General features: G+C 55.1%; 4 protein-coding genes across 4 annotated transcripts; 3 read left to right on the top strand and 1 right to left on the bottom strand.

Annotated features, from left to right (window-relative positions):
* Positions 1 to 1,121: 1,121 nt before the first annotated feature.
* Positions 1,122 to 4,552, top strand: BU25DRAFT_385677 (uncharacterized protein). Its single transcript, XM_033704375.1, has 4 exons — positions 1,122 to 1,268; positions 1,331 to 3,548; positions 3,596 to 3,932; positions 3,984 to 4,552. Exons 1-4 carry the CDS (start codon positions 1,224 to 1,226, stop codon positions 4,432 to 4,434), a joined length of 3,051 nt encoding a protein of 1,016 aa, XP_033565156.1. The 5' UTR covers positions 1,122 to 1,223; the 3' UTR covers positions 4,435 to 4,552.
* A 280-nt stretch (positions 4,553 to 4,832) lies between these two features.
* On the bottom strand, positions 4,833 to 5,678 carry BU25DRAFT_295933 (uncharacterized protein; the record flags this gene model as incomplete). Its single annotated transcript, XM_033701904.1, has 1 exon — positions 4,833 to 5,678. A coding segment is annotated over one exon (846 nt), but the record flags the coding sequence as incomplete, so codon positions are not given.
* A 522-nt stretch (positions 5,679 to 6,200) lies between these two features.
* BU25DRAFT_221548 (uncharacterized protein) lies at positions 6,201 to 6,995 on the top strand. Its single transcript, XM_033701325.1, has one exon. It carries the CDS (start codon positions 6,470 to 6,472, stop codon positions 6,878 to 6,880), a length of 411 nt encoding a protein of 136 aa, XP_033565158.1. The 5' UTR covers positions 6,201 to 6,469; the 3' UTR covers positions 6,881 to 6,995.
* A 508-nt stretch (positions 6,996 to 7,503) lies between these two features.
* BU25DRAFT_385681 (uncharacterized protein) lies at positions 7,504 to 9,504 on the top strand (the record flags this gene model as incomplete). The annotated part of the gene is made up of 3 exons (XM_033704376.1): positions 7,504 to 7,989; positions 8,044 to 9,371; positions 9,411 to 9,504. Exons 1-3 carry the CDS (start codon positions 7,963 to 7,965, stop codon positions 9,502 to 9,504), a joined length of 1,449 nt encoding a protein of 482 aa, XP_033565159.1. The 5' UTR covers positions 7,504 to 7,962.
* Between the last annotated feature and the right edge of the window lie 255 nt (positions 9,505 to 9,759).

The raw sequence follows: 9,759 nt of genomic DNA on the forward strand, positions 1-9,759 counted from the left end.
ATGTACAGACTAGTGCCAGAACAATGTAGCATAGCAGATGTACGAATATACTAATAGATGATCGATAAGCATATTCGTCCGGAGCAAGTCTGTCATGAAAAGAAGCTTTTGCTTTGGTGTAAAGCCAGTACGCGAGCGTGCAATGCTGAATGCTAGAAGGAAATAGCACATGAATACTTAGCTCTTGCAATCTGACAAGCGAAGCAAAATACAGCAGAGTGCCTCGTCTACTTGAGACGGGTATTGGAGAGTTGTGCAAACCTCTGCGTTCTTTTCAAGGGCACCGCTACGCGGGGGGGTGTTTTGTCTATTCGACAGGCCTAACAGACAGAAATACTGTAATCCTCAGAGATTCTATCAGATTGCAGATGGTCTGCAGATTGACACTGAACACCCTCCCATGGATTTGGACTCGCGACCGGCTTTTTCTGCTGCTCGACTGAGACGAGTGTATGGGGTATCTCGGTAGCAGGAAAAGCCAATTACAAGCCCGCGGACCTTGAACTTATGGGAGGTACTCAATGCAGGTTTGTAGACTACTTGCAACCTAAAAAGGCATCAAAAGGCCACAGTAATTTTTTCAGGTAGTGTAAACTGCTTGTAATGACGATGAAGGACTCCTTGAGTGATAGAGGGGCCATTGCGAGGACGTTGCAACCGGCTTTTTCTGCATCGCGAGAGGGTCTGCTGAAGACCATGCTTTTTGCAAGAATCTGAGAATAGAGAACCACCGCGACCAAACTCTCAAGTCATCGATATGGGCTTGCAACAGCTAGGGCGCACTTGTGCTTTCTGCAGATCGACAGAACATGCAATGGGATGTCATACCTCCCTTTTCTTATCCACCACTTCGCGAGGAAGTTCGGTGGGTTCACTGGGAAATATAGTTTCTCTAAGGCTCCCCGAGCGCCCGCTGGATAATTGAATAAGACCGCGAGTGACTCAGTGGGGAACCTAGTGGTTAAGATATTGTGGTGGACAGGAAGGGGGCAGGGAATTTTGAGATTTTTGTAGTCGCGCTAGCGCGCCAAGCAGAAACGCGGCGCTCGGGCGTGTCTTCCCTGAACATGGAGCTACGCGACTGTTTTGTCTCCAGGGCTGTCTTCGACCGCAGCTTTCAACCACCACCAGCGCCTTCGCAGCGCCTGAACTTGAGTTTGCATCTGTTCTCACAGCTGTTGCTTCAGTCAATGCCTCTGACAGTATAGCATTCTTCTTTCAACATGGCTCCATTCTCTTTTGCGCGCCAGGCGCAACCTTCCGCTCAGGTAAACCTCCAAAGCTCCGAGCACACCCCGTTGTATCTCCATGCTAAGAAAGATGTTTCCAGGCAAATGGCGCAGCTCCATCACTCTTCGGTAACACACGTGCAACGAACGGTTCTTCCTCTAGCGATCCTTTGCAGCCTTTGCGCGCAATGGCCGACCGAGTAGGAAAAGAGGTGGAGAAGTTCGCGGAACGGGTTGATCACTGGCACACACACGGAAAAGACAATTCTGCTGTCAAGCACCAGGCGACGGTTAAAATGGTGGGCCATTTCAGGGACGTTGCGGAATCCCAGGTAAAGGAGTTGAAGCGCACGAGCGGTGCTGAGAACCAAGGAGCGCTGAACAAAAGCACGCGACGTCGGGTGCAGAACATGGGAGAACCAAGTGGCCAAGGCTCCTTCGGACAATCTTTCCAGTCGATCGTCCCATCTGTCGAATCCAGCACAGCGCTTGACTCCACAAGCGTACAGGAATTACGACAATGGCAGGCCGAACTGGCAACTTGGGACCTCCTTCGCATCATCATCGATCACTACCACCCCGTACCCGGTAAAGATGTTGAAGCAGAGAAACAAGCCCGACTGAAGAAGATCGGAGGAAACAAGCGGTACAGTCCGAACAGCGAGATCTGGGACCGTTTCCTGTTGGAAGATGATCAGGCAAAAGAGAAGGATCTGATTCTACGCTGGCTGGAGCAAACTGCACAGGACAGCGAGAGCGACATCGAGTCAATTACTGCGGTGCTGGAAGAGAAGTCTGGCAAGGGCGCCAATACCTGGACCAGCGGGTGGCTGGATACGAAGTCAAAAATTAAGCAGGCGAAGCGCATGGAAGGCTCAGACCGACCATTGAAGCCCGAAAACACGAACTTGAAGACTGCAGATCGATCACAGCAACTGGTCACGCAACTAGACCCCGACGCGCCTTCGCGCCAGAAGCGTGTACTTGAGAAGTCGGACGAATTTTACGAGAAAGCTCTCTGGTTGGTGTGCTACGAGATGATGCGCCGTGGAGTACCTTGGAAGGAGATCTGCGAATGGGCTCTGGAGAGGAACGAAGCATGGCGCGGCGTGAGCATAGGCGCAGCATACGAGTCACATACTCCGGGCAGTCCCAATGTCGCCGGTGATACAGTTGGGTACTTATTCCGCCGTATGTGCTTCTATGCCGCCCAAGGTACTCGGCTACAATATGAGGGCGCAGTGTATGGCCTACTGAGTGGAGATCTCGGCAAAGTACGGGAGGTTGCTCGAACCTGGGATGACCACCTATACGCTCATTACAACGCACTGCTACTGTCTCGATTCGATTCGTACCTGCAACGACAATACTCGAGCCGAGTAACCCAGAGCCTCAGCCAAAGGTTCGTCTTCCATGATGCTGTCGCCAATATTGGGGACTGGTCAAACTCCCCTAGCATAGTCATCAACGCGTTGAAGCAACACAAGGCCTCGTCAGCCTTGGCAACTGCACCGATCAAGCTCATACAGGGCGCTCTAATTGGTCAATCACTGGAGGAGCTCGTTCACATGGTTGGGGTCGCGCTGGCCGAAATGCTGCAGAATGATGACCGACCTGGAAATCTTATGGTCCACCCAGATTCACCAGAAAACGATCGAGGACCAAAGGCCGCGTCTGGACAACCCACTGCCACAGCAGATCGATACTATCAGACACTCGCCAGCGACCCACACGCCTTCCGTACCCTGGTACACGTCTTTATTGCGCTCAGGGGCGGCTTGGATATGCTGAACACAGAAGACACGCAACGACGTTTGGCGATGGACAACGTCATCGCTGCTTATATCGAATTCCTGCGTCTCAGCAAGCGCATCCAGTTGATCCCCTTGTATGCAGCGCAACTACCGGAATCACGGCAAGGCTACTGCCTGGCGCGTGTGCTCCCTGATATCAAGAATCGCAACGAGCAAAGGAACTGCATCGCTCTGCTTGACTTGTACAGAGTTGACACGGTTGAAGTGGTCTCGCAAAGCTTTACCCTTGCGTTCAATCATAGCGGGTTCATTGACTTCGACGAGGAAGGTAACTCTGTAATCACCAAACCGATCAAGCGTTTCCAGCTCCTCGAGTCGACGGAGTCGATGGATCAGAACAAGAGGGTTTTGTGGCCTGGCCTGCGAATCAAGCCTCAGTTCGACGGTAGCGAGGTGGAGCCCAAGGACGAGGGTATCATTGATGCTGTCTATTGGTACAACTATCTCAATGAGGAAACCGACGAGACGTTCGAGCACCTCAAAAACGCCTTGACAATCTTCCTTCGTAAGTCTAATGTCTTTGAAGGCCACTGCTTGCGCTAACAAAGACAGTCAATGGTCGCCTCGCCGCTGCTGAGAAGATGATAGAGGAGGTCAATGTTGAGTCGCTCTCTCTGTCTAGAACTGAGGCTCTTTGCGGGTATCCGTTCGATTTCAATGAACCCGGTGCCGAAGAGCAAGACGAGCGCGCATTACACGCTCATCGCGAAACGCTCTCACGCGAAGCTCGAAGCAGACTGCCTGTGTCACGACTTCCCGATGCTGAGCAACATGAGCAGATCGTGAACCACTTGAGAGTACGCAGCGCACCATATCACGACCTCCAGCAGATCGTGCGCATCGTCGCCATGTTCCGCGACTGGCGTGAGAAAGAGCAGGAGCTCATCGAGTACGTTCACCTGCTCACTGTATTCCAGAGTAACATATTAACGTCCCGCAGTAACCGAACGCAACCTACCAAAGTAAACACCAAACCGGTCAAGGAGCTCCTTGAAAACATCACTACTGTATTCGATAACCTCATTCCCTCCCTCGGCGAATCCTACGCTGCGGACACCCACTGGACGACCAGCCTGAAGCGCGCATACGTTCCCGAAATCATCATCACATACCTCTCCGTTTTGCAAACTGCGTCCTTCCTCCTCCACCGCGAGACCGCCATCAAGGCCATGGAGATTGCAAATCTGGTCGCTGATCCGGACGCGGAGTGGCTGCAAGATCTGTTCCTGAAGACAGGCCGGATGAGCGAGTTGGTGCAGACACTGGCAAAGGTCAGCCAGGCCATGCTGAATCTCAATGAGTTCGATGGCAAGAAGAAGGAGACTAAGAAGAGAGGGGGCAAGGGCGAGACGTTGAGGATCTGGGATTTGAATGCCAACAGCCGGGTCTAGGAGGCTGGGTTACAAAGTGTTGGTGTGGCAAAGTGCAAAATGGGAGATGCATTATTGTCACGACAAGCGTTGCGCGGTCCTTCAGCATTGGCGGATTCAAAGACATTGAGAATCGAACAGAACTGAATGATAGCGTTGCATAAGACTACGAAGATTTATGGTTTTTACTCCCGTCTAATTCACGCAACCACCTTGACATTGATACTCGGCACCGCCGTCATATTCCGCTCAGCATCCACACCCACCCTTCCAACTATACTACTCTGCTTCACAGCCAGCGCGACCCCAGAAACCGCCAACACATTCAACTTCTCCACACAATCATGCCCAGGGCAAGCATAATGCATCAGCGCTTCCCACACCACGCTCGGGTCAACAGTAGTGACCTCGAGCCTGGCAATAAGCGGGAGTACGAAGAGACTGCACGTCCACAACGCCCACAGCTTCCACGTCAACTTGTCCGCCGCGAGCGAGCGCAGGAAGAGCGTACGTCCCGCCACCAGCGCACCGAAAGAGCAGGTGGAAACAAATGATACCAGATCGAGACCGAAGAATGCCGGGCAAAGCGCTGAGCAAACCATGATCGGAACAGACACCGACCACCTGCACGCCCCATCCCCCAGCACAATCGGCGCGCTCCTCCTCCCTCTCAGCTTATCGCCAGGCGCGTCTTTAATGTCGCAGATGTGCTGCGTGGTAAACATCACCGACGTGATGATGACGAGCCACTGGCACCCCGTTGCATTGAGAGCGTGAGTGCCTCCTACCATGATGGATAAAGCGATGGCGGAGTACAATCCATATCCGACAGCGATAAGTCCATTGCGCAGCAGCAGCGACTCGTCGCAGCCGCGCAGGTCATTGTACATCCACTGCATGGCTAGCAACACCAAGGTCTCGTGCCAAACATGCGTCCACCAGCTCAGGCCTAGGACGACAGGCACGAGGATCAGGTTGACCTGGCGAGCGCGTTCGATTGTGATGCGACCGGCGGGTATCGGACGGTGCGGTTTGTTGACAGCGTCTTCGGAGACCGCGGAGGGTGTGCGTTGGTTGGATATGTTGAAGATGAGGAGGTTTATCCATATCAACAACAGTGCCTGTGGGATGCGTAGTAGTGTCGGTATGATCGATGGGGAGGGGTTGGATGTCAAGACGGAGCCGGACAGGGCGCCGAAGAGGCCGAAGAGGGCTGTGGGGATGGCGAAGGTGGGGAAGTCGGAGGCTGTGAAGAGGTAGAGCGTCTTGAGGAAGGAGCCGGTGTGGTGGAGGCTCTCGAGTGTGGAAACGATTCGTTGTGTGAGGAGGGGTGTTCTCTTCTGCGGTGTGCGAGAGAGGAGATGGACGAGATGTGTTGGGACGGTCTTGAGGCAGGAGGCAGAGTGATAGATTGTCTCGAGGAACTGGACGATCTCTTGAGCGACGATGCGGGTCTCTGCAAGAGACTGGTCAGGCGTGGAGACCTTTGGGGGCTTTTGAGGTTGTGTTCGAATCATGTTGATCGCAGTTGCAGTTTCCTCTGAGATGATGCTTCCATTTACACAGGAAGTCGTCTGCCTTTTATCCTACCTCTCCCTCCTAGGTTCGAGTACATGTTCTCTTCGCTGTATCCGAAACCGATCAACCCGGTCCATGCACGATAGCTTTGAAGACGGTACTACCGTGTCGGTAGAGACGCTCCTCGATATACGGAGATTTCTCCACGCATCGCGCAAGAAGCTAGCACACTGCACAAGCTAACCTATCACATAGCTTGGCAGAGTCAATTCAGCAAGCCACGGATTCAATGAGAGAGCCTCAGCCTTGCGAACTGGAACGGGTTCACCCTCTTTGCATCGAAAGCATATCCTTCAGCTCAGAACTTGAAGCTACTCATGCAACAATACCCCGGCCCGCACGTGGCTGGCGGAAGACTAGCTAGGAATGGGCTAGTGAAGCCTATGTTGGGTGAAGCTGAACCAAACTTTCGGCCACTCCAGATGCACGAGCATGCCAATTGTAGAAGTCGTAGAAGCGAGGAGGTCCTCTTAGCTGGATGCCAAACGATGAAATGCTGCCGCGTCGTCTACCGTCGGGCTTCGCGGGTTGCTTGCTGGCACATGCTGGAGGTTTTCGTTGTCGTAGAAACAACGCCGTCTGCTGCAAGCTGGACGCTCCGAAGTGGAACGCGCGTTACTTGAGCTTGTACTGCGCTGGCTGGCGACTGTTCTTGCACTCCTTGAGATTGGTGAGAGCGAAGTCAGGTTTCGCTGACGAATTGTGGGTTCCAAGCTCCTGGATGCTCGCGGAGTATTGCCAACATCCTGCACGAGAGCGAAGTCGAAGCTGTTGCACTTGGCTTTCACACTTGCTACCGTTTTGCCGTGCACGTGACGAGCGTCCGCGTGGATTTCCCCCTGGCTGGACTGTCAACGGGGTGAAGACGGGCCGATGGCTGCATCTGTGAGGCGCCATTTGCGCGATTTGACGTGCATCAGCCGCGCTGGGGTGTTGGCAGGCCATGAACAACGTCTAGCGATTGTTCGGCTGAGATGTTCAATGTCGAGCTGCTCCCATGGGTAGTCAGCACGTTCGCCTTGCTGTCTCCCAGGACCCGGGAACCGGTCATTGTGCAGACACTCGTTGGACGGAGCTGTGTTGCGGATGGGTCTTGAAGCCCGCTAGCCAACACATGAAATGCCGTCTCTGGCTAGGCGGGTGCCGCGGGGCTGGGCCTCATTGTTTGCGATTGCGGATGCAAACGGGGAAGCTGCTCATACGAACGCACCCACGGTGAGAGGCGATTGTAGACTGCTGTGAGTGAGATGGCGGAGGACTTTTTAGGGATGTTTCGACGTGTGCCCTCGACGTTTGACCTACGGCGCTAGAAGCCACGGGAGAAACAGCAGATCAACCCGCTGTTTCGCTGCCAAACGTGTGCGTGCAGCTGTTCGGTCGGTGTATCGGCTCCCTGCAACCGCAGGGTCCAAAAGCAGAGGCATTGGTGGAGATGTTTCTTCTTTCGACGTGCTCCCATCTCATATTGGTTGCGTCTGCCGCCTCATCACCCTGACACACTGAGCAGCAGCGCAACAAGAGCAGGTCCTCTGCCACCCTTTGCACGTGAGAGACATCGACGAGGGATACTATCGAGGGCCGAGGCCTCTGCCAACTCGACTAGAAGCTGGCGGTGGCTTGTCCACTTGTACTATCAACTCCTCGTCATCGACGGCCGCGCGCTCTCCACCACGGTATCGGATTACCTGGTCCGTGGCCGCTCCTGCACGAAACACTCGTGCGCCCTCCTTTGCGCACCCACCGCGATTGACTCTGTCCATGATTCTGCAATCGCTCCTGGCTGTCTTTTGTCGAGGGCTGCAATGACTTTCCAAACCGCGCAGTGTGATTTTGCCGTACACCTTCTCGACCGGCACCTCCCTTCTTCTCCTCCGTCGCAGCGCACGCGAGCGATATCTTAGATTGCGACCTCCTATAGTTGTGTAGAGCGGTGCTGCACCTCGCACCAGATTTATTCCGCCTGCTACCGGCATGTCGTGGTTCTTGCGCGGAGTCCAAGTATGTCTTACCATGCTGCCTGCATGCAGAACGGCGGCTAATGTTCCTCGGTAGAGCGCCGTCTTCCATTACGCTTCATGTGCGCCGTGCACCGGTTACAACGACAGCCGAAAACGACGGAGAGAAGCAAAGCGAGCTAGGAAAGCGAGAGAGAAGCTGGTGCTGGAGCAGCCGGAGACATACCACCACCCCGAACCGACCGGCACCAATCCATACTGGGGCGAGGAGATCGCCTTGGGCCCCGGGCCGCCTCCGCGAAGAGCGCGCAGGACGAACACTGGCAGCACAAGAGGACCGGCAAAGGTGGGGTTGCAGAGCACGGTCGTCAGCCAGAACGGAAGCAGCTTGGACGGTGAGCGAGCCAACGATCTGCGCCTAAGCGACGACACCATTGACGACGACGACACATGGAATCTGAAGCGCTACCAGAGAGAGGACGAAGATCTATGGGGACTGGACGAGGCGCCAATACCCGTGCAGCAGACGACATCAGGGTCATCATCGAGTGGACTGGGCAGTGTACTAGGGTACAAGATGAGCAGACCAGGCACTTCACGGTCAGGAAGCTACTACTCGGCGCGCGCACCGCCCGTCAACGACCTCCACCCGCCCGTCGTCAGCCTGCCATCCCCAGATGTTGCCGACAATCGGTGGATGCTCCAGCCCCCACCCAAAGCTAGCGTCATGGCTGGGAAAGAGCGAGCAACCCACCGGAGCCGCAGTGGGAGCGGGGCAAGCAGTCGCGTGGAGTTGAGTCTTCAGCGACAGGTCAGCACACGGCAGCTGATGCACAGACTCGAGCGAGGGCAGACGCAGGAGCTGCCGTCAATAACACCGCAGGGCTCATACACCGACCTGCTTTCCAGCCAACGCCGCAACAGGAGCAGAACACCTCAAGCGCGACCGCCGTCCTCTACCAGCTCGAGGATGCGCCGCGACACCGCCATCACACTGAACAGAACCGACACGACAGAATCGCAGACCTCAATCATACGGGGGAGAACCACGCCAACAGCTTCCCGCACCGTCTCCGTCCGCCAAAGCCGGCCCGTCCTCTCAACCGTAGTATCCAGCGGCTCCGCCGTCAACCTATCTCCCCCCGGCCCACAGAGCAGCGACGAGAACGCGGTCCCGTCACAGCCAGAAGCCGTGCACTACCGCCTCGCAACCCAGTCCTCCGACTCGCTCCTCGCACCGCGCACACTGCCCCGCCGCGAACGCGCTCCGCTCAACTCCTCGGACATCTCGTCGCTCAACTGCCTCCAAGACACCGTCTCGCCGCGCGCGCTGCTCAGCTCAAGATTTGTTTCTGCGCCGCTGGTCGAAGCGAAGATTCGTCTGCCGCCGTCGAATGACGATCTGGCTGCAGGCGCACGGGATGAGTGGAATGGCAGTGGATTCGCCATCAGCAGAGGTTGGAGCGAGGCAAAGAATGAGGGGTCTATGCCTGCGCCGTTCGACAGCCAGGGCGTGGTGGAGAGGGATCCGCGGCTGAGGTGGAGCGTGGACTTCTGATCCGAGCTCCATCAACAGGTATCTTGGGCTCTGCAGCATCATTGCGATCCTCGGTCGCGACTTGGACTTCGGTCGATTTGAACGTGTCTGCCGCCGCGCTGATATCATCACTCTGCATGATACTCGGCATGTTTATATACTTTGCATAGCGTTTCTTTCTGCCTTTTCTTGTTCTTTATTTATACTTAGCGAGCATGTTTTCTGGTCACGGAGCACGAACGACGTTACGACTCCCGGCGTTAAGGATTCAGGCAC

Source organism: Macroventuria anomochaeta (genome assembly GCF_010093625.1).
Source record: "Macroventuria anomochaeta strain CBS 525.71 unplaced genomic scaffold BU25scaffold_5, whole genome shotgun sequence".
Lineage (NCBI taxonomy): Eukaryota > Fungi > Ascomycota > Dothideomycetes > Pleosporales > Didymellaceae > Macroventuria > Macroventuria anomochaeta.

What these genes read in the sequence shown, in the direction of transcription:
- BU25DRAFT_385677 (XM_033704375.1), top strand. Translation starts at nt 1,224, where the DNA reads ATGGCTCCATTCTCTTTTGCGCGCCAGGCGCAACCTTCCGCTCAG. An exon ending in CGCCTTGACAATCTTCCTTC is followed by an intron (nt 3,549 to 3,595) that starts GTAAGTCTAATG and finishes TAACAAAGACAG; the next exon opens with TCAATGGTCGCCTCGCCGCT. An exon ending in AAAGAGCAGGAGCTCATCGA is followed by an intron (nt 3,933 to 3,983) that starts GTACGTTCACCT and finishes AACGTCCCGCAG; the next exon opens with TAACCGAACGCAACCTACCA.
- BU25DRAFT_221548 (XM_033701325.1), top strand. Translation starts at nt 6,470, where the DNA reads ATGCCAAACGATGAAATGCTGCCGCGTCGTCTACCGTCGGGCTTCGCG.